The sequence below is a fragment of the Pagrus pagrus genome (assembly GCF_965226575.1).
Source record: "Pagrus pagrus genome assembly, chromosome: 13".
NCBI classification, from domain to species: Eukaryota; Metazoa; Chordata; class Actinopteri; order Spariformes; family Sparidae; genus Pagrus; species Pagrus pagrus.
The window spans coordinates 7,552,094-7,576,096 of record NC_140197.1 but is presented as its reverse complement, the minus strand read 5'-3'; the positions used below and the strand labels follow the sequence as shown (position 1 = coordinate 7,576,096).

The 24,003-nt window shown below is 43.3% G+C and overlaps 2 protein-coding genes and 1 long non-coding RNA gene across 3 annotated transcripts; all 3 read left to right on the top strand.

Annotated features, from left to right (window-relative positions):
- The first annotated feature begins 7,288 nt into the window (after positions 1-7,288).
- On the top strand, positions 7,289-8,898 carry LOC311267960. The gene is made up of 5 exons (XR_014623897.1): positions 7,289-7,379; positions 7,886-8,002; positions 8,076-8,161; positions 8,254-8,382; positions 8,595-8,898. It is a non-coding gene; the product is annotated as an uncharacterized lncRNA (long non-coding RNA).
- A 4,688-nt stretch (positions 8,899-13,586) lies between these two features.
- Positions 13,587-15,967, top strand: LOC311268046 (uncharacterized protein). The gene is made up of 4 exons (XM_084371384.1): positions 13,587-14,217; positions 15,004-15,092; positions 15,565-15,714; positions 15,881-15,967. Exons 1-4 carry the CDS (start codon positions 14,123-14,125, stop codon positions 15,886-15,888), a joined length of 342 nt encoding a protein of 113 aa, XP_084227510.1. The 5' UTR covers positions 13,587-14,122; the 3' UTR covers positions 15,889-15,967.
- Positions 15,904-21,595, top strand: LOC311268045 (uncharacterized protein). The gene is made up of 8 exons (XM_084371383.1): positions 15,904-16,017; positions 16,128-16,264; positions 16,387-16,480; positions 18,570-18,687; positions 19,483-19,649; positions 19,840-20,011; positions 20,126-20,253; positions 20,429-21,595. Exons 2-8 carry the CDS (start codon positions 16,128-16,130, stop codon positions 20,744-20,746), a joined length of 1,134 nt encoding a protein of 377 aa, XP_084227509.1. The 5' UTR covers positions 15,904-16,017; the 3' UTR covers positions 20,747-21,595.
- The last annotated feature ends 2,408 nt before the right edge of the window (positions 21,596-24,003 follow it).

Sequence of the window (24,003 nt, the reverse complement as noted above, 5' to 3'; positions counted from 1 at the left end):
AGCCAGGGCGGGCTCCAGATTGAACTGATGAGATCTGGGAGATCGGCTCTGAATCAATGGCGGCCTGTTTACTGTCAGTCGATGGCTGTTCCCGCCTCTGTCGTCGGCGGGCCCTATAGCAGTCGATACAAACTTGGTGAGGCTTGGTATTCCATCCACGAGGCCCCTCCGTGAAGACCTTAAAGGTGCTCCTGCAGTCTGGGCACGAGGCCCGTTTAGCCTTGTCTGCAGGGGCTTGGGTCGGGGTGGGGCTCGTCTGTGTATTTTTCTTCAGGCGCTGGAATGACGACATGGCTGATAGGGTGGGCGACGGGAGCGCATTGCGGGCCATTTCTTAATTTTCAACGAGTGCGACCACCTCGTTCACTGGTTTTGTCAGGATGTCAGGCATCCCCAGTAAGTCGCGGCGTATGTCCGAGTCATAAATCCCGTTGATCAAAACGTCACAGATGATGTGGTTGGTGTAGTCTACCTCCTTGCCACACTCGCACACCGCCTTGTAAGCACAGGTCTCTGCTTTACCCTGCACCCTGGCGGTGAAGGCGCAGAATGCTTCGTCGCGTTCCTGGTTTAACTGAAGCAGCTCGGTGCGCAGAACACATGTAGCGACTGGAATGACTGCTAGTGAACGCATGGCGGCGACCATATCCGGCAAGGTCCCAGAAGTGGCATTGGGGTTAGCTTTCAAAAGGTTATCTCCAAGTGTAGGCCCAGCGCACTGAAATAACTGGAAAGGGGCCTGGGCCGCTCCTATGCCTGAGCCGGTGCAGAAGACCTCCCAGCGGCGGATGAACACGTTCCATTCCTCTATCGATACGCCAACATCAACCTTAGGTCGATCAAGCTTCGGGCCTTGAGGAGCTGAGGCTTGGGCCAGCGCAGCCATGACAGGCGGTGGGTTCTGATGGGCAAGTCCATGATTCGTCAACACAGCAATGGTGAGTGCTTCGGACACGTCACCGGTCGTGAACGTGCAGTTGGGAACAGAGCACTGAATGATCACCATGGCTCCTTCATGAAGAAACACACTCCTCGATGTCAGGTCAATTATTTAATGACAACGATGAAGGAGCCCTGCAGCAATACACAGAATAACATCATAAGCTAAAACAGATATATGATACTGTGTAGCAGAGGTAATAGTAGTGAAAATAAAATACTAAGACTTACAGGAATATGAACAGAGATGAGCCTCCAACCACCATAGCAGGAACATAATAAAACAGATACTCACAAAATGGCCGACTACTAACTGAGCCAGTGTATCACTAATAAGATACTACTCCCTAGTGGCCAGGAGTACTCCTCAGGTGCGGGTGTGTGTGTGGGTGTGTTGATGGCCGCGTAGTGCTTTCTACCAATCCAGCACGGATCCACCAGGGAGGGATTGTGGATTGGAATGAGGGTGCCATCCACCACACCGATCACCCGGGGGGTCCCAGCCACTGCGTGGAACCCTTGGTGGACCTGGCGGACCTCGTCCCGTGTGGTGGGCAACTTTATGTGGGTCCGGGCATGGCGCAGGAGAATCGGTGTCACAGCTGCCACACTCCGTGACACCGATGCCTTGCTGAGGCCAGTGCCATCCTCCACCACCTCCAGGAAGCTCCACACTGCGTAAAAACGCAGCGCAGCCAGGAGCTGCACCTCCGGGCTGAGGCCAAAATTGCAGCGGGTTGCTCTCTGGATGTGTGGAGACACCAGAGTGATCAGCCGTTGGATCTCCGCACGGGGCAGCCGGTACTTTGCCTGGACAGCCCGGTCTGACAGCACGTCCAGTGGGGAGAAGTGCTGATGCACGTATGCATTTATGTAAACCGTCTGGCTTCGCGCACGGCGACGCTGTTGGTTCGAAGCGAGAATGTGCTGTATTGCAGCCATGCTTTCTCACACACGCGGACTTTGGCAACGCATTTATATAGAGTAGCGGGTGAAGCCTCTCTGGATGAGGTTCAGCTGAGTTCAATTAAATCTGTTCCCTTGATATCTGTGAAATGCCACAGGGTTGTGGTTTTTTATGTGTAGTAGCCTACTATAAACTCATATATGCAGATGTGTGTGGAAAACTTAAAGGTGTAATTCAATAAAAAGTATTTTTTTCTTCTACTATTAGCCTATGTTTTTTGCGCCAGTGGTCCGCAGCTAGGAGCGCATTTCAACATTGAGCATTGTTTTATCATTTCGAAAAGTGGAGGATATAAATTTCCCTGACGCGGCTTGATCACTGAGCATTTGGTCGCTAAGAAGGCTGTTAAGAGCTCGATCTTACATTTCCTTCTTAGTGAAAGATCTTCTTAAGCTAAGAGGGACTCTGGGAAACACATCCTTCTTTCACAGCGTTCTTAAGAGCGCTCCTAAGAAGATCTTAGCACTTAAGAGCTTCTTAACGAATCTGGGAAACGCGGCCATTGTGTGTTTATGTTAAAATGTATGTAAATAAATGAGCTCATCACAGAACACGTGAACAGAGGTAAGAGAGGTTGATTTTCATGGGTGATGAAAGGCACAGTGTCAGGCTGCAGCTCGCAGTAAACACAAGCTGACGTTTCTCCTTTCAAATGGTGGTAAATCTAAATCTCGCTCTGCTGTGTACTTGCATTCTAGTTTTAAAATGCACATTGGTATAACTGGTCCATGTTGAGAAGCTTTCAGACAGGCTCATTACTGTGTTGCATTGTGTGCTGTCCATGTGCAGGTCTTCCTCAGCCTCAGGTCATCTCTGTTTGCACAAAATGCATCAATGATAAGGTTGTCAGTATGCTGTTATTATGTTTTAACTCTCATTACTTTCTGACTTCCTTACCCTGTTTGTGACTTAAAGGATAACTACCGTTTTTTACAACCTGGACCTTATTTCTAGCAAAATATATGGTCATTTACTCACTCAGATAACTTTGGTGTCATTTGAAGTTGTTCGGACGAAATTAGATCCGGTGTAGCACCGATATATCCATATAATGCGAGTGACAGGGCATCAACACACAGCCTCTATAACGCATCATCTGCCACAAAACTAGTTCATTTCACCAATATTTTGTTACGATATGCTAGTGCTATTCCCCTCTGAGTCCGGGCTCGTCCGAGGCTCTGGTGGTGGACTGGCAACTGGACTAATCTCAGTTTCTTGTAGACGTTTCATCTCTCATCCAAGACCTTCTTCAGTTCTAACTGACTGGAGGGGAGTTGCAGGTTTTTAACCTCTGTGTGGGAGTGTCCTAACAGAGTTGTCAAGGACACGTGTGAGCTCTGAGTTTCAGAGTCGTCAAGGCCACTTGTGGGTCGTTGACCCAACCGGCCTTCATGTGGGTTGCTAAGGCTAGGGGAGCCCAGGTGTGAATGGTTGTTAAGCTGTTATCCACTTTCATACGCATACAACAGCACGTGAGACGTGAGCTGTTTCCATCAGTTGAACACACACTTATAGCATCAATAGGTTGATTTCACAGTTGTTTTGATGTTCAGAACATCATGTAAAGCTTCTAGTGCCACAGTTCACCGAGAGATCTATTTTTATACTAAGCTCCAAACCAGCACTTAAATGCACTTGGAGCTGAGCGGGGAACTTCCAACTGGAGATCAAGACCAATGCCTAACCCTTCACAGTGTACCACACAATAAAGTGTGTGAGCAAGTATCTTTACATCACCCAAAAACACAATCAACCATTTCAACCATTCTATCCCGACAGCATGACTTGATACATAAAGCGGAGAAAGTTGTTGTTCTTCACCCTGCTTCAGAACTAAAATCAGTCAAACTGACTCCATCTCTACAAAACACATGTAATGCTGGATTGTGTTAATAAGCTGAGCAAGCATTTTATGTAGCAGTGGGAGGGGGAGGAGTGCATTTGGGGTTCTGATGGAGATGGTGGGGGTGGAGAAAACCTTAGCATGGGAGGTCTAAGCTAATTATATTGTCTCTGTACCAGCCAGACAATTATCAGCCAGGGGGGTACCAGGGTTTTCATAGACGTCACATTTTTTAATGTGTAAGTCAAAGTATAATCCCATTACAACCTTATGCCATTACAGTATAGCTCATAACCAATAATGATGCCTTTCGACCAGCACAAACACAGAAACATATATATATTTTTCATACACATTGCTTCAATTTACATGTTAATTTCAGCAGTACCACCTGACTTCATGAGCTTCTCTTTGTTCATGACCTGTTAGATCAGAGCTGTGTGTCATGTGGCACTTCCCTGATGTCACCACCTGACCTTGTCGCCTGGGGTCATGTAAGGCTCGACCCCTTGAGTCTAACGTTAGCTGGCACACTACTGTCGACATAAACTTAAAATCTCACCTCCAATTGAAGTTCAAAAACAAAAAACACGTGCTGGCAGTGTCTCCCCTCTCATCCAGACTTGTTTAACCTGCATGCATTTCAACAGCAAGCTGTTGCATGACATTAATCTCCATTTTGTTTATGTCTGCTTCTCCATGAAATCACTTCACTGGGATCACGTGTTTATTCTTGTGTAATAATACTGAACGTGTCACATATCCAAATTGCACCGAATTTGACATGACACTTCCCGGGTCATTAGCAAGTTCTCCAGAGGTGCGAATGACAGACAGACGAACAGCCAGAGATTCCTTGCTATATAGTTAGACAATAACTCCAACACTTGTCTGATTAATCATTCAGTTGTCTCCGTTGAAAATAGTTGTTGCTGGTAGCCGTCCCACATAGCTAAATTGTTGCGGCACAGATCTGGCCCACACCAGATATGTTCATCTGGTCCACATACCATATGGAATGAAGGTACTTGGGCGGTCCATTGTATGGCCAGATGTCAGCCAAGAGCGATTTGGAGAAACCGAAACTGGCCCAAGTCTGGTCCAGATCCAGCCCACCATATTAGAATGAGCTGTAGCCCAAATTTGGGCCAGTTTGGGCCATAGCATGGCCAGATGCAGACCGCCCGAATGCAGTATGTGGGCCAGATGAGGGTGTCTGGTAAATTTTGCTCTCTGGGCTGGCACTCTACTCTGAAAGAATGAAATACTCTATATATTTTATTTCCACATGACACTGTGCGATGTCTGTGCGCATTTTAAGACGCAACTGCTGAGCTGCTAGCATGTGTGCTAGCCTAGGAAGCTGCTGCAGTGGAGTCAAGTTGGTGCTAATGTAAGCAGGGATATTTTATCAAGAGAAACATCATTGATCGCTCTCAGAGAAGTCTCTTGAGATTGGAAACTGATGGTGGTTCTGAGTTCGAGGAAGTAGATCTTGTAGTAGATTCTTTAGGTGCTGATGGGGTTTTAAGCAGAAAAGCTAACTTGGTCAGACATTGCCGCCCAGTGCCCTCCTGTGGCTTAGAGCCTTTGGTTTTTGAAAGGTAATGAACTTTTACCACTAATGAATCTGTGTACATGTGCACATTACATGGACATGTTGAAATTGTGAAACATCAGTGGAGCAGCGCTCTGAATTTACACCAGTTTCACTGCACGGACAGACAGACAGACCGACTTGGACCAATGCGGAATTCCGGCATAGATTTAGATTTAGATTTAGATTTAGGGGGCGGCTGTAGCTCAGTGGGTAGAGCAGGTGACCAGCCACCAGAAGGTCGCTGGTTCGAACCCCGGCTCCCCTGGGCAGAACCGAGCTACATGCCGAAGCATGCTTGAGCAAGATGCTAAACCCCTAAATTGCTCCTGATGCGCAGTTGGCACCTTGCAAGGCAGCCTCTGCCATCAGAGGGCCCTGGATGAGCTGGCGTCTCATCCAGGGGTGTACCCTGGCCTTCGCCCTGTGAGAGCTGGATTTCGCTCTTGGCTTTTGGCCCCCCGAAAGGGGGGTATAAAAGCGGCAACACCCCGCGACCCCAATAGGGACATAGCAGACGAGAGAATGAGATGAGATTTAGACCTTGCTTGTTTATGCTCACAAACACACTGTTGTTGCTGTTAAGTGAGACATCCTGTCTCCTGTGGAAGTAATTAGTGTGGTTTCCTCACAGACAACTAGGCCCACTAACAGCACAGCAGAGAAAAAGGGTTGCCTGCTGGCTTCGTCCTCTTTGAGACGTCCCCGTGGCCTCTGAAAAACCCTAAATCACACACATTGGCCTCGTCAGCTTGAAATGGCTAAAAACATCACATTAATCCTTCTGTTGTGACAGATGTGCACACTACCCTGTCCCCTCTGAACTCTGTAAGTCCCACAGGTCATAAATTGAGGGACCCTGATGCCACAGTTTTATTGCCCCTCACTGTGAGCTAACACCTCCTATTCTCCTCTGCTGCCCTCTGCTCTTTGTCTCAGTCTTCTGTTGTTGCAATTAGAGCCCCAACATCTAATGAGCCTACTCATAAACACTCGACCTGTATTGTATGGAAGAGAGCTGACATTTTATCGGGTATGTTTAGCCGTCATTTAGTCTGAGATGTCGGGAGGGAAGAGAGGGGAAGGAAGGGAAACAGAGAGCAACTAATGAAGGGAGGGGGACTGAAGACTTCAGGATGTCTAGAATGAATTTCTATTTTTATGAAGAGAACATTTTTATTCACAGCCTCAAGCCTGATGCCTTTTTGTTTGTGCATGCTCTATGCACTTCAGTACACCCCCACACACATCTTAATTTAATTTCCTGCAGTAATTGCAGTCTCAGCAGGAGGTGCCCACCATGTGTGGGACAAGTGGAGGGGGGCTCTTTGTGAGAGGAGGATGCCCAAATGAGAGATGACAAGAGGTGTATAAGGTGAATAAAGCAGAAGAAATACCACATCATGCTGTCATTCTGTGCATCATTCATACCTTTCATAACCTATTTATTGAGGTTCCTGCCGGGAGAGGCTAGAAGGCTGGTGGATAGCCGATTCAGGACCGTGAGGCTGCAGGCTCACCAACCCAAGCCTAATGGAACGAGGCTGAGAGCTGAGGCTTCAGTTGATAGCTGGAAACCTAAGACTCCCAGCAAGCTGCCATCAGCTTTGTGGCCACAGCTTGATCATTAGGATGGATAATAGGCTGGAATAAAGGTAGGAATGTCTCTGCTGGGTCCATGGCTGGTTGAGTCATCCTGTCCAATTGAGCAGAGAAGGTGGACTGAAATGCATGAGACGGCAGAGCGGGTTGCTCATTTCTTTTTTTGAATTATTATTATGTGTGTACTACTTTAAGTGTGGCTTTTCCTCTACTTCCTGCCCACTGTGTGTGTCACCGATCTGGGAGCAGTCATCCTCTCTCACCTTGATTACGGGGGCGGCGCCCTGAAAATTATATACGGGAGAGGATCATCTGATTCAGGTGTGCGTCCTTCTACCTCGTCTCAGTAGTTGACTGCGGCGTCTGCAGCGTGGCGTGGTGTGGCCTGGTGCAACGGGCTGGTGGTACTTTTCTTTTCATACTCTTGGGTAAGTCCCCAACCATGTTAATAGCTGTGCATCTGTAGCTTGCTATTGTGACAGTTGAGGTTCTGGTCACTATGCCTCCAATTGATCATGTGCCCTGGCTACTTGGCCAAAGGGATGTCCCTTTGGCTGACTGGCAAGCGCGCATGACTCTTACCCGGGAGGTGTGGGTTTAATCCCCGCCCGGGCCCTCTTCACCTTGCCACATTCTGGCGTTGTCGGCAGGATCCATGTAGCACTAGGGGTGGGTCCATGGATTCCTAATGTGTGGCAGCCTGCGCGGAAGCACGAGGACGTGCTTGTGAAAAGAGGGGGAGAGATATGACAGTTGAGGTTCTGGTCACTATGCCTCCAATTGATCATGTGCCCTGGCTACTTGGCCAAAGGGATGTCCCTTTGGCTGACTGGCAAGCGCGCATGACTCTTACCCGGGAGGTGTGGGTTCAATCCCCGCCCGGGCCCTCTTCACCTTGCCACACTATGGTGTCTGATGCGCTCTCTGCTTGCAGCAGAGTCGACCTGTCATCTGGCTGGAGGTTGAGTGGGGGAAGCGCTGTCCCGGCTGTGTGTGCGTGAGCCGTGCTCCCTGGGGATAAATTGAGCTCGTCTCCATTTCACATTGTCAGGTATGTCTCCGGGTTGTGTTGCATAGCGCACTTGTTACGTAGCAGCGTGGCTGATGTATGCTTGACTTTGCAGCGGTGTTTTGCCGTCGGAGGTGGGGGAGCGTGGCCTCAAAGCTGGCGCATACGTTTCAATGCATTGCCTGGCATTCAACTCCTACAGTAGGCTGACTCATCTGTTTCGTGCTTCTGTGTATATGTGCCGTGTCCAGCTGTTTCTAAATGACTTTGCCACCTCTGATTGCTATTAACAGTTAAAGCTGCATCGCTGTGGTGTGTCCCTCCTGCGCCAGAGCCCTGAAGCCTCCACATCTCACCAGCTGCTTATCTGACCAAGCGGGCCCCTACACCTTGCATGGGCCGCTTACTGCTGTTCTGTCTGGGTTGGTTTTTTTTCTTTTTTTCAAAGCTCTTATTACCATTTTAGTGTTTAATACTTGTTTGGTTTGGTTTGTTTGTTTGTTTATTTTGTGTGTGTGTGTGTGAGAGTGATATTTAGATCCGTGTGTGTGTGTATTCTGGGCTCATTATCTAGTGCAAGTTTCCCACCTTATTGCCTGGCCTAATGGTTATCTCTCTTTTGGTTTTTGGACAGGAGCTGCTGGTGCCACTGGTGCAGGAGACTGGCTGATCCCGGTGGTGGCGGTCCCCCCTCACTTTTCTGTACAGTAGTGCACTTGGGTGCGAACAGTGTGTGGTTTTCACGTGTGGTGTAGCATAAGGATCCTTCCCTGTTCCCTATCAGCAAGTCATCTCTGCCCGGTGAGCCCTCAGCCCTGTACCTACCACTTTAATGACAACTTGATCAAAGCTTTAAAGTGGCCCCCGACTGGATTGCACAATATTTTCGTTATTGATTTTACTGGAAATTTGTATTGTCTTTTCTAAAAGAAAGAACATTATCAATAATAAAAAAATTTTTTTTTTTGGAATCACGTCAGAGCCAGTGTCTTTTAAACCTGTGTCCTTTTGGTATATTAGAAGTGGTATAGTGATATACTTGGATTTCCTGGGGGTGAAATTCCCCTAGGTGGCGTTGTTGGCTATCAAACTCTATCAAGTTGACCCTCGTAGCATCGCCACACTTAGTTATGTATCCTAACATGCATCACTAAGTTGATGAAACAAGTCCAGTTGCCTATGATACAGTGCCTAGATTTACCATGACCTGGATGACTGGCTTTGAGCTATTAATGAGCTCAAGTTAGCTCAGCCCTTCTGCAATAATACAGCCTGCAGAGCTGCTAGCATGGCTTTAGACTCTTAGGCTTGTCTTTGATAACTATTAACTATGACGTGATTTTCCTTTACCACCGGAGAAAGAGCGAACGGGGAAAAAAAGCTGCCCTTCATGTTGTATGTATTCTCTTCATGTCTGTGACATATTGTACACAAACAGATTTTGAAACTGTAGTGAAACGCGGGTATGATGTGGATCTGACTGTCTACAGGTCGTTTTCAGGTCTATTTTTGCAGAGAACTGCGTGCATGTCGAAAAATGGCGAGGTTCTGAATCTTTAGATGTCACGCCGCTGCAGCCGCTCTTGACACATGTATTAGCCGTGCTACTCACGCCGGCAGAGTGTCTGCTCTAACCTGTTAACATGGACATCGAAGTAAAGTGCAAGAAGTTCCACCATGCACAAGAACTGCTCAGCCCATTGTGTTTCCAGTCAACACTGCAGGTGGGAATTTCCTCGTCAAAATGTCACAAAAGCACGAGCCTGATACAAATACTGTGGTCTAGAAATACAACCTACCCCTTCACCATTTATCTTGCTAGGCAGCTTGATTGTGAGATCATGTGATCATATCAGCTTGCAAATACCATCCTGCCAAAGTGGTTTAGACGGGATGGTCAGGGAAAGAAGTAACTTTTCTTTTCGTTTTTTTTAGACAAATCGTTTGTCCAATCACCTGCCAAGTATTTTTTGAAAGTGCTGGCCCTTTTCCAAATAGTTTCGTGTGGCTCCTTTCCAGATGGATTTGTGAAACAAACCATCTGACACGTTAGCTTACCTCCCCATGGATGCTGCCATTGTTGTGTGATGTCAGACAACTGCTCCCTCATGAAGTCAGGGTAGATGGGAATTCTGACTTCCAGTACTTTTTCTAGTAGGAGGTGGGACATTTTCCAGTTTCAAGTTCTCTGGAATGCAGCTTTAGACTTGTTCACATTTGCTGCCTACAGAAATGCATAACACAAATCAAACCATTTAGCTGGATCAATAATCGGTTCGAGGTTGAAAAATTATACTTTAATAATCTTGTTTTTGACTTATTTTTGGTTTGAACAGAAAGTAAATTGGGACCGCAGTCTGCATGGGGTAGAAGGAGGAACAAAGAGATTTATACCACATCTATCACTTTACTAACGACTTTTCAAATGAACAAGCAGTTGATCCACAAAGTCATGGCGTTGCTGACCTCTGGAACTCCACCCCTCCTTACTTTTTTACTCCTCCAGAGTTTAAATTAGCAGCATGTTGAGGCCACAAAAAACCTGCCTTTCCTTTACAAAGAGACCATTGTGCTTTGAGATTTCAAATGTCATCATATTTCAGCATGTAACTACTGGTTGTCTCTGTACAGAGAGTCTAGAAAATGATAGAGTGGAGCAGAGTGACACATTGGCAGTCACTCTTTGGTCTGAGTCCAGCAAGAAACCCTGCAGCTGTTCCATTTGAGTGTATCTGCTTTATGTTTTCTTTTAAGCATTGTATCCAGAGCAGGTTCACATGTTCACAGCTGACCTGTCCAAAAGATAGAGAAACAAGATTAGGCTGAATAACGTCCAACAATATGCATGAACCTTTGCACGTTCATTCGCCCGGACACCCACTGTAACCTGCCACATGACAGCAGTCCACATGAAAGTGACTTTGCAGCACAATGTGTAGTATTGTCTGAGGGCAGAGTCACTGGGAGGCTCCTGTTACACCTGTCAGGACGCCAGCATATCCACAGCAACACAGGAGAGGGGCTGGTTAACCCTTTGTGACCTGGAGCTCAGCTTTTAAGACACAACAAAGATACAAAAAAGGTCAATATCATAAATCAATATTACATTTTGGGAAATATGCCAGTTTCTTCACTTGTTTGGAATAGAGCCTGTGCTCAGAAATATGACCATAGGCCGAAAATTAAAGCGGCTTTTTACGACCTATATTTAAGTTTCTTGTTATGCAAGGACCTCTCATGTTTTTAGTGATTATTTCAGCTGAAAGGAGGAAGTGAGAAGAGGTAGTGTAAAGTATGTAGGGCCGAGGTCGGGGATGGATGGACAGGTTATAAAAGCACAAGACTTCATGAGACTGCTGTTCATGTGTACTGTGAAACAGTGTTTTCAAACAGCTGCTACATGTCGGCAGGCAAGACGCACTTCAGACACAGAAGCAGACCGGCTGGTGCAGTGATGCTGCCACAAACTGACACCTTTTACAAGGAGGGAATTTGGAGAGAAATTTTGATCAAGTTTTACTTTCAAGCTGGTGTCACGTTTATGTCAAGTCTTCCCTAAAGGTTGGTTTGCAGGAACTACAGAAATTGAGGATTTAAACTGGATTAGGATCTCTGATGAACTCTACAATTACCACAAATCACGAGATTTTCCCAGGAAAGACTAAAAGCCAGTAAATACAGCATCGACATTAAAGCTATCTCTGTGAAACTTGGACATCGACGTCTCTCAGATGCTACACTATAATCCCAATGTTGCACGTGCGCCGAGCTCGGCCGCCTCCTTTGTTTTCGCTCTCTTCTTTCACCCCGCCCCCCTCAGCAGGAACACATGTACACATTTTATGAGGTGTTGAACAACCTCGCACAATGCATATAATTATCTGTAACAGCTCGCAGATGGCCAGTCGCTCTGCCACATCAACATGCTGTATAATGCAGATTCAGTGCGCTCGTGCGTGCGTGCACACACACACACACACACACACACACAGACACGCACGCACACACCATACGTATGGAGAGTGGTTGTGTAAATGGTTGCATCTTGCTGAAAGGATGCCACGGGGAAGAGCAGTCACGGGGAACCCAGCTCCCACGTGCTGCAGCTCCACTCAGCACTGGAGAGAATAGTGGGTGCAGAGGTCTCATAAATCACATGCACACACATGAACAAACGTAATAGCAGGTTTATATGCATGCACTCAAACACTATGGGGAGACAGTGTTGCATGTGCACACAGGAACACACAGGTTTCTCAACAGTTACTAGCGAATAGAAAAGTACATCAGACCACAAAAGCATCACAAAAAAAGGCACATTCATAGCCGCTGAAGGATGAATTATATTAACTTCATCTGGTCATCTGGCTTTTCACTCAGCGCTATCATCCGGTCAACATGGAACCCATCTGCCAGAATAAATGTTGGCAATGTACATATCTGCAAACCACATGAAATGTTGAAACTCTACATTTCTTTATGTTACAACGTAATGTTTTTTTAGGTTCAATTTTCAGTTCTATGATGTGGCAACATTGTGCTCATGCTCTGGTTAGGTTTAGGCACCAAAACCGCTTGGGCAGAGTTAGACAAACCTAATGTTTTGGACTTAACCTGCCTTTGTTGCCACAAACATGGCTGGAGATGCCCCGAGGTCTCTTTGAAAATATCCAGTTGTGTAACACTTACAAATGTTAAAATGCTGTCACTGGACACCATCCCCTCGACCTTCAGATATGAAAACTTCTTCCACCGTCAGCATGTTTTTTTCACCTCTAGCAGATGTTCTGCTTAAAATCCATGCCAATGTAATGCATGCATGGAGGAACGTGGGCAGTTACAGTTACATCGTTTGAGATGGACATACAGTATATCTATGCTCATACGTATTAGTGGCATAAATGAGCCTTTGGGGTTTGACCCTTTCCCTTTTTCATTCATTACACAACCATTTCTGTCACTTTACATGTACCCAACCCTTAGTCTGTTTCACCACAGGGTGTTTACTTTTACCAAAAACCTTTGGGTGCATACACAAGGGCTGCACACAAACCTCTGAAACAGTGGTTCTTTGACTCAGCACTGGCCTGAGCTACCAATGTGACTGAACCGTTCCTTGACACACCATCTAGCAGTATACATCATGAACCTGCTCCAGTCCTTTAGAAATACTAAAGGACTAAAATCATTATGTCTTCTAGCTGAAAATAGCCACTTGCTATAAAACATCAGGAGTTTGGAGGATTTTTAGCTGATTGAAGCAGCATGATTCTCTGTCCACCATAATGCAGTGAGACATGATGGCTCTGCGCATCAATCATTCATGGTTTGTAGGAGAGCACCAGAATAGTATGCAGCTGAATCTGCTCAGCAACAGCCAAATGAGGAAGTTCTACTCACGTGCATCTCTGAAGCACAAAGTATTTGTTCGCTTTTTTAATTCATGTTGCTTACAATCTCTTTTAACACAATAACATATGAAAGAAAATTCACGTTTGTTTCTATATGTAAGTTTAGTCTGAAGAGTTACTCGCCTTATGTTTCACTTGACACAAGATTCTTTACAATAGGCAATCTCCTCTTTGGCTGCTTTTAAGATATGAAGACTAGACCTTTATCATTTTGTGGAGTTGTGTATTTAAATCATCCCAGATGTTTCCAATAGCGTCCAAACCAGAGAAATCCACAAGTTTACTCAAGATAACGATGCGCTTAATTTGGTTGCCTGTTGCTATATTCACTGGTTACACAACACCTGTCACGTCAACTTTTGCATAATTAAATATTAAAAGCACATTTGTAACTTCTGCCTCGAGGGTTATCTCAATCGAATGAAAAGACATTTGCTGAGAGTTGTGTGGAAAGTGCCACGTCGGACACAAGGCTAAAAGCTGCTGCTCATAGCTGGCCAGCTCTGGGGGAGAGTGTCAGGTGCAGAGCCAGACCTGCTGGAGGCAAAACAGGAGAGTAATTTTTCCAGAGTGCAGAGTATTTTCCTCCGAAATAGTCGAATTTAATCAGTTTTGACTATAATTATTACTCGCAGCCAATAGAGTAGGAGCAAAAATACAGATTAAATTCTACTGGAGTAAAACAGCATGAAACCACACCCACTAATGTTCCAGTTAAGTTTCGTTTCTGCCGCCATTACAAATCTCTTGCATGAAGCAGCAGCAGCAGACACCTGAGCAGACCAGGCGGGCAGCGAGCTACATCCTTGGCAGCGACGACACGGACGAGAAGAGAAGAGATGTCAGGTAAGTTTACTGTAACGTTAATTAGTTAACTTACTGTATGTAAGATGAAAGTTTTGACCGACATTCCCGCTGAAAAGCACCGTTAGTTGCTAACGTTAGCTAGATGCTACCGTTAGCTTTGACAACGCAAATTGTGCAATTGTGCACATTAATTAATTATTAATTGCGCTTTTAGTGGTTTATAGACGGTATTAATGCCAAGCGACTCGGTGTAACGCCTGTATTAACGTAAATTATCAACGGAGCAGTATCAGTTATTCTTAACAAACATTAGCAGGCGTTGCTGAGCAGTTGCAACACGTGTATTTGACTCTAAACAGAGGAGAGCGCTGGAGAAAGACGTTTTTAACTGTAGTTTGGTCTGAATTTTGAGCATAAACTGCATTCATTTGCTGCAGGTGGACCAGAATGTAATTGTGCTCCCTTTCTGGTGCAACACGTGTGTTTTACTCTGAACAGAGCTATATAGAGCAGGGCTATTCAATTAGCAGCTGCAGGTCAACTTGACACATGCAATGATTGGCTTTTTGTTTTACCCCCACAGAAACCCCTCAACAATACAGTTATTTCTTTGACCAGGATTTATTTAAGTTACCGTCTGCTTACTTTTTGGCTATATTACAGCATGAGTTGCACAGAAAATGGAAATTCAGAACTTAAGTGTTAATGTTAATTAATGGAATTGTTGTACTGTCTTTTAACTTGTAATTGTTAAAACTACTAAATTGCTGTGTATATTTTTGATAATGTAAATGAAATACATTTTCTTTGTGTCTTGTCATTAAGGATGCAGGCTGTACGAGTAAAGTACAAAGATCGCCAGAAGTACATTTGTTATGAGGGGCAACTGACCTTCAAATTGTTTTTGGACTGTGGTGAGTGAAAAATTTCACAAATTTTGCAAAATAACGTCTGGCAGTAGTTCTCAACTAGTCTAGTCTCAGGACCTACATTGGTTCTTGACCATTAAGTCGTGACCCAAACACTAAAATAGTGCAGTAATACACAATGGTACGGATCTACTAAGATCCTAAATTGCTTGTACTAATCTGCTTGTACGAGTTTGCACACGTTTTACTACACACAAACCTTTAGTAGATCCGGCCCATTGTCTTTGTGCACTATGAAATTAAAACATAAATTCAAAAAAGTGCAACTAGGGCTAAAAACTCAATGAAATAGAAAGGCAGTTTAAATTATAAAAAGACAGAAATGTGGAAAGTGGCCCTAAAATGCCATCATAAGAAAATGTCTGAGATTTTTTCCCCCTATAGTTACCATTTTAATGTCTATAACAACACACATCGAATTTGTCAGTAAGCTTGTGCAATTTTCTTTTGTCTTTAGTTGCCAAGAAATTTGACATCCCAACTCTGGACTTAAAAGTCTATGATGATTCAAAGACTGAAGTTGACGAGGAGGTGTTCGAGTTTCTTGTAAAAAAACAAGACCTTGGTGTGTTGGAGATTTGTTTACCCCAAGACCCAAATCCTGATGGTGAGTTTCTTATATAAGTTCATAGCCTTATTTTCATCTGTACAATCCAGGCTAATCTAACATGTTCTAAATATGTGAGTCAAGTAGATCTCATTTTTATATTTTGAAATTATCTTGGTTTCTCTGCTCTTCTGCACCACCCCTTAAATCTTAACATGATTGCTAGATTCGTAGAGCTCTTCTGCAAGCAACTCCTTTGCTAATAACTCCAGTGGAGACCATGAGGGGGACTCTGATGACTCCATCATACTGCAGCATAGTCCTGCGACAAGACAGAGAGCTGACGATACCAGTCGAGCTCAAGTAAGCTCTGCAGAATTACTTTCAGCAAGTTGACAAGTTGAAGTTGACAATTCCAAAATTCTTACTGTCAGTTAAACAGATAATTTTGTCCATTTTTTACCCTCTCTTAGATGATTGAAAACATTCTGAAGAACAAACCTGGAGGAGAGAGGATCATGAGCGAGTATGCTCGGACAAAAAGCCTAACAGATGTCAGAAGACGTGATATGGTCAAGATATTGGTTGCACATATGACAAGTGAACATGGGTATGTTGAATAATTTTAGCTACACTATATTTTGACTTGACTTAGTGCAGTACAGCATCCCTGTTTTTACAGATTTGAATCTCAGTACATTCAGTTAAGAGTGTGTGTGTGTGTGTGTGTAGGACAAGTCCTCCAAGGCGTGTTAAAGAAGACTATGCAAAGGGCATCACTACCTTGTTCCCATATCTGGCTGATCCTTGGAGCAAGTTTGGCCATGTAAGTACATTAATAAACTTATTTACTCCTCACTTCCGTGTAAATCTTTTTACCTTCTTCGCAGAATGTAAATATTTAAATTGTCGACTTACTGTTGTTGGATGATATTTTAATTCAGTGAAAGATCTGTTAACATTTCTGTGCCCACCATTTACAGTATGCCATCTCTCCTATAAGATCTAATCTGGTGGTAATTGTGGGAGCCATCTCTGTAAGTTTCCTGCGTAGTAATGACCTTGGGTGGTGTGTGCACACTTCATTGACATCTGGGTGATGGGTGTGTCACTGTGGGTGTATTCACTGTGGTTGCAAGTAGTTGCACTCCCCCATTCACCACTGATTCATTAATTGTAATTAGGGCTGCCACGATTAGTCGACTAGTCACGATTACGTCGACTATTAAAATCGTCGACAACTAATTTAATAGTCGACGCGTCGTTTTTTTTTTAAAACTTTATTTTCTCTCTCAAAACTGCTGCGGCACCTTCCACTGCAGCGTCTGCCTTTCTGTCCTTGACACACATGCGCAGTAGTGGTAATCTGGGTCAGCCGTGGTGTCACCTGAAGTTATACCAGACGGGCTCTCTGGTATCATGGCTACCCGGCGGCAACGGAGCTCAAAAGTGTGGGAGCATTTTAAGAAAACAAAAGAAAAAAGTGTGCAATGCAATATCTGCAAGACAGAACTCGCCTTTCACGGCAGCACAAGTGTGATGCACGAGCTCCTGAAAAGGAAGCACGTTGTGGCTGACAACGACGATGAAGAGGGACCGTCGTCTCGTTAAGGCTAACTGGCTAGTTAGCTGCTAACATTAGCGTAAACAGAGAGCTAACTTACTACTTACTCATATTGATAGCTGTAAACGTTAATATTAGCGATGAAGATTTGATTCATTAGCCTTAGGAACAAGAGCCTTGTGCAGTTTGGGATGATATAGAGTCAGAGTGTAGTAAAGTTGAATACAGTTGTAAGCACTGAGCACAAAATGCACTTTTGTTATATTTAAGTTAGTGAGACCAAAACTTCAATAATAACAGGTTTCCCCCAGTGTATCATAAGCCTGGCAGGCCGCCAGGTCTTACTTGCCCCCCCGCCAGGCTAAACATTGTTTATTTATTTTAAATCAGTCTTGCGCTCCATCAACACGTGATCAGGTGTCTTTTTCATCACCTGACAACGTCACAACTTCGTCGCGCATAACGGGACATGTCATGTCCCATCATGCTCATCAGACCGCTGCTTCACCAGCTGACCGAGAGTAACGCACCAAGTCGACGTCGACCTCGTAGCCGTTACCGTGAGCCGAGCCGCGGCTCTAGAGGCTCAGCCAGCTGCTGCAGAGGCTAGTAGCTGTTAGCTGTTAGCACGTCGTCCCCTGCGGTGTCAGAGCTCCGGACTTCTGTGAGCCGAGGTGCTTTCACCAGATGTGAACATGACCCAGTGTTTCATTGTTCAGCTCGTACGGTTCGCATTTACACACGTTTGTTTTCTCTGGTCCAAACAGTAGATTACAGAGTATCTTTGGTAGATCCGTGATTGTCACGTTTCCATGACGACTGACCGGAAAAAGACGCGTGATCATGTTCACGTGACTCCAGATTGTAAAAATCTCTGAGGAAAAAAATAAAGTTTTAAAGTTTTCTGGGGGAAACCCTGAATTCCTTAGGTCAGCCAGTGCCTTATCCGTTTACTCAGCTGTTTGCACTTTATGCTACAATTGTTTGTTGCTACAAGCATATTTCATTAAAGGTTTAATGAACTATCATCTTAATTGTCTTCATTTTTAGTTAGCATATACCTTAAACACTTAAAGCTGAAAGCTAATGATTGTTATATAAGATCAGCTGCATGCTGGTGCGATAAACTGTATGTTATACATTCAATTTACGTATGATCCGATTAGTCGACTAATCGAAAAAATGGTCGGTGATTAGTCGACTATCAAAATAATCGTTTGTGGCAGCCCTAATTGTAATTGGCAACCATTCAATTGCCCAGCCCTAATATTTGGGATTACCACTTTAAGGAGATAAATGAACACATTTTAACTTTCTCATTCAAAACTGAATAACATTTTCTTTACTTTAGGAGCATTTTTACAATGCAGAAGACTGTAGTGGGTATCTGGCATGGCGACTGAAATTTGTTCAAAAGGAAGCATCAGAGGGACAAAAGAAGACCTCCCGTCAGTCACCAACACTAATCGGTAGCTATGTGACATTGATTGTAGTTGGACTTGGAAGTCTGATTCATGATGTTTATATATTTAAACTACTGCACAAGCAAGTGTTTGTTTTTTTTCAGTCTTACTGTTTTAGTCGCTCTTATTGTGTGTCTGAAGCAACTGAATCCTACTTTTCATCTGATGACACAACTGCATGTTTGGCCTTCCTTTCTGAGTGTCCGAGCCTTGTTTCTTATATCTTAGGAGCAGGGTTTCTGCTGGTGTCTTAGAGTCTTTAAAATGTATTGGATTATGAAGTACTTTTATGAAGTTTGACTCTCACAAATGTTTTTTTTTAAAAATACATTCTATTGATCACACTCTTAACAAACCATAACATATTAAAGCAAACTGTGCAGTGCAGCCCAGTCAGAATTAGTACACCTAGCTAGTGTTAAATTTAGGGAAAAAATTCAGTTGAATATTCTTTGAAGTTATAGTCAATTTGCAAGAAAAAAACTTTGATATTCTCAGAGTCAGTTTTTTTTTCTCACAGTTTCAATGACTAATCTCAGAATAATAGACCTTTGTTTCTCTTAAATTTGCTGTCAGTATTAATATCAGAATACTTCTTCTTTTTTTTCTCTGAATACTCCCACCACGTGCACTTCATTATTATTTTTTCTTCAATTGGTCTTAGGTCTTAAATTATGTTCATAAAGTCTGAAATTGAACTTCCTTAAACCTGCAGAAACCCTGAAGGACACAATATAGCGTCATTTACTTGTATAGAGCAGACAAATCCAGTAATCTGTAAATGTCCCACCACTGTTACAGGTGGTCCAAAGGCTGAGAGAGACCTCCTCAGAGAGGAAAGCTGGCTAATGACAGAAAACCTGTGTTGTGAGGCCATTGCATTGATGAAGCATACAGCTGATGAAGCAATTGTCAAGGAGAAGATGAAGCAGACTTTCACCTATCGCCAAAAGATGGTTCATGACCCAGTGAAGTCCTCTGAAATATTCACAGCATTTCCAAGATTCCTAGACATAGCAGGAATGATATGTGCATCTTTAACTGCCTTGCCTTGAAAGTGTCAGGCCTTTTCTAATATCCTGGTTATGGTTCTAGTATATCATGATAGTGGCACTCCATAATGTTTACTGTTCTGTCTTTACTTATTCTTGTCTGCAGATTGAGCAGGATTTTAGTCTGATGTTTGGTGATGCCATCTCTGCAAAGTTCCTGGAGAAGTGGCCGACTGTCTACAAGCAGAAAGTCCTTAAACAAAGCCGTGGCCTCACACAGACAGCTGAACTTCAAGACCTGGTTCAAAATGCTGAATCCACAACAGAAGTGGAAAATGGTATGTTGGAATAAAATGATTATACTAATGAAGGGAGAGCTGTTTTTGAAAGCCATATGAATAACTGAGCTTTTTGTGAAAATATGTTTGCACATTTTTGCTTTACATTTTCAGGGTGGGACAGTGACATGTCATCCATTTTGATCCTTCTCCACCTTCTGCCACCATCACCTCAAGGCCGCAAGAGACCAGGAAAGCTCTCAGCCAGACATGCCAGTGACCATGTTGTGAAGTTCATCAAGGTGAGGTTACAGTTCAAGTAAATGATATTGCCCTCAAATGATATTGCCCCCATTCCTAATCCTATTAAACATTTTTAAAGATTGTGGTCAAATCTTGGTGAGATCACTATCTTTTTTTTTTTTGCAAACCAAGGCTCATTTTAATGTAAACACTAATGAAGTTCTCGTGTCACAGACTGGGACCAGCATCGAGGGGCATCTGGACAGCATCACAGAAAGCCTTCAACCCTACCTGCTTGCTGTGGGAGCCCAGAGGAGTGTGATTCACAAGTACTTCATTGTGATTGACAAACATGCCATCCCTTGTAAGTCACCAGACTCTCTTGCCTGTTTTGATGAGCTTTTCAAAGCTCACTTTGTCTTCAGCACCTCATACAACCTGGATCTGGCAAATGTGTACAACTTCTTGCAAACCGCCATTTATGAAATAGATGTTGCTACCACTAAAGTCAATCCCAGAGTTGCAGAGTTGAGAGCTCGAATGCTGCATTGAGTTGAGACTAAAATGTTGTGCTTTGTTTGCAAAAGCCCTCAGCAAATGTTAATTCCCTGATAAAGCACCTAAAGTTGATCCACAGGCTTTGTTCAGGAAAGACACTTCGTCTTAAATGTGGTCAGGCTGGTTGTTCACAAGTTTATGGCACTTTTTCTTGGTTTAGAAAGCATCTCAATAAAGCACATGAACCTTGTTCCGATCCTGGTGAAGGCCCATCTAGATCTGAAGATTTCTCAGTTAGTGATTTTGATGAAATATGTATTGTGCAGGTTTAGTTGTTTGTCTTAAAGTCCAATGTGAGATGCCAGTTTTTCACAAAATCCACCACGTTGTTGTCAAAGATGAGATGTTACTGTTAGTTACTTTTGCACTACAAACAATATGTCTTGATGAGCATTTTAATGCATTCAAAGTAGTGTGTACAACTGAGGGACCTCATGTGGTTGATGTTAAAGAGCTGTTCTGTTACAAAGCATTTGACATACAGATGTCATACAGTCGTGATGATTCAAGCTTGTTTATTGTACCATACCGTTTCCTGTGATTTAAAAAAATGACTCCAAGATGGATTGCAATGCAATTTTGGCATTTTTTGTTTTATTTTTATTTATACTGTATGTATTATTGAAGGCTGACTAGAGGCCAAAATTGTAATTTACAGAGGCCATAATTTATTTTTCTGGCTTGTATTTTTCTGGCTGACTTTATGTATTTTATTGTATTGTTTTTTAAAGAATTAAAGTGTGTAAATTCAAATTTCTGATGTATTGATCTTTTAAGTTTAGATAATCTTCCAGAATTGAGTTATAATGCTACCCTGTATCGAGTAAAATACAACTCCATATCGAGTGAAATACAGCTCTATATTGAGTGAAATACAACTCTATATCGAGTCAAATACAGCTCTATATCGAGTTGTAATTGACTCGATATAGAGTGAAATACAACTCTATATTGAGTCAAATACAGCTCTATATCGAGTCAAATACAGCTCTATATCGAGTTGTAATTGACTCGATATAGAGTGAAATACAACTCTATATTGAGTCAAATACAGCTCTATATCGAGTCAAATACAGCTCTATATCGAGTTGTATTTGACTCGATATAGAGTGAAATACAACTCTATTTTGAGTAAAATGGCAGGAGAGTTGTTTTCATTTTATACTACACTGAGTAAAATATCATCATGTAGAGTAAAAAACAAACACTGAATAGAGTAAAAATTACTCTGAAAAATGTACTCAGCAATGAGAGTAAATTTTACTCTATTTAGACTGGGACCAAATATTATCTTTGTCAGAGTAAAATTTTATTCAATTTGAGTAAAATTTACTCCGATAAATTTACTGTGCATAAACAGCCAGAGCCACATTAGATTCTGCTCTGATTCGGATGGGAGGAGAGCTCAGATGTTACTTACTAACTTTTGGGATTTAAAAAGTGGATTTATCTTCATTCCCATGTATCAACCTGACTGCCGCAGGGATACCTGGAGGTGACCCCCATTTCCAGGTGCTTATGCACTGTAATGTTGACTGCCAACTGGAGCTGGAGGGGAAATGTACACACTCACACACACCCTTCAGTGTGTCCAGACTGTAACATGTAACAGGAGCTGAATTCGTTAGCTGGTGGAGAACACACCATTGAACAACGTTGCAGTTGAAAATCTGACGTGACTCAGGCACAAATGTTCATGGATGAGGTTGTATTTTAAGTTTTATTCATGTTACGTTTTGTCTCATCGGCGACTTCCTTCCTCACTTTCTGACTCTCCTGGAAGTTATAACGACAGGCGACCAAATGAAACACACCTCATTGTATACAACTCAACAAAATACAGTATATAACAGAAGCATAGTTGTTTTAGACATCAAAATCTTGGGTCTTATATCTTTAACTCCTTTCAGTCCTTGGCCGTTGACTATATCTTCATAACTACCACTGGTACATGCTTGAATTCACACTTGAACTTCATGCGTTGCTTTCTCTTAACATCAATTCTACTTCTTTCAGTAACAGTATAACACCACCACTTCAACTTCCAATACACATGCATTTCTTTTGAATACAACCCCTCTTCTTGTATTATATTATAATGTTATAATATTGCAGATTAGTGATGCTGGCAGCATAAATAAAGCAATTTCCCCTCCTTTGGTCTGGATGCTGAGTGAACTTTTGAGTCACGCCACATCTGTATTCACTTTCATTAAATCACTGCTGGACATAATTTGGATACGTGGTATGCTAATGCAATAGGTGAATGGTAAATGGTCTGCATTTATATAGCGCTTTTCCAGTCCTCTCGGACAGCTCAAAGCGCTTTACAACACATGCCACATTCACACACACATTCATACACTGATGCCGGAGGCTGCCAATGCAATGCGCCAGCTGCTCATCAGGAGCAATTTGGGGTTCAGTATCTTGCTCAAGGATACTTCGACATGTAACTAGGGGGAGCCGGGATTCGAACCAGTGACCTTCCAATTACTAGACGACCCGCTCTACCTCCTGAGCTACAGAAGTAGAGCGACTGATGCTAAAATGATCAGTGTAGGATTGAGATGAATGGCTTTTTCCTTTTGGCTCAGTAGCTGTCTGGTTTGTACATCAGTGGAGTGGAAAATGAGCCCTCGGTCGTCCAGACTGTCTAGACTGTTGCTGACATATTCACCCTTGATGTAACAAGCAGATGAGTACACAGTAGAAGACACACACACACACACACACACAAACACATAGACAGAGACGCACACATACACAAAACTTCTGTTACGTAAGGGGGTATGTTTACATACTGCGTGTTAAAAAGAGAGTTAATGCATCCCATCTTGGGTTTGAAGCCAGGAGTGATAGTTATTTAACTGAGACCAAGATCTTTCCTGTATCTTGACCAAATATCGAACAGATATTTTTCAATATAAACCTTTGCATTATGTTGTTGCCCCTTACACCAGGTACACCAGTGGCTCAGTGAGACTGTAATGGTCATTGTAAAAAGGTCCACTGACTAGAGGGAAACTTCAAAAAGTGACGCTCGAGTGGTAAGACCTACCAAAAAAAGTGGCTGTTATTTCATTTTTGTAGCCTAATGCTGCTTGTTGCACCCACTGTGTCGTCCATATCTCTTTTGAATTTTTCTACATCACTTGTGTTGAATAGTGTTGGCCAATTTTCCTGTTAATTGTGGTGAGGCAATGAATATTAGGTTAGAAAATACAACATTTTCCGATTTAAAATAACGA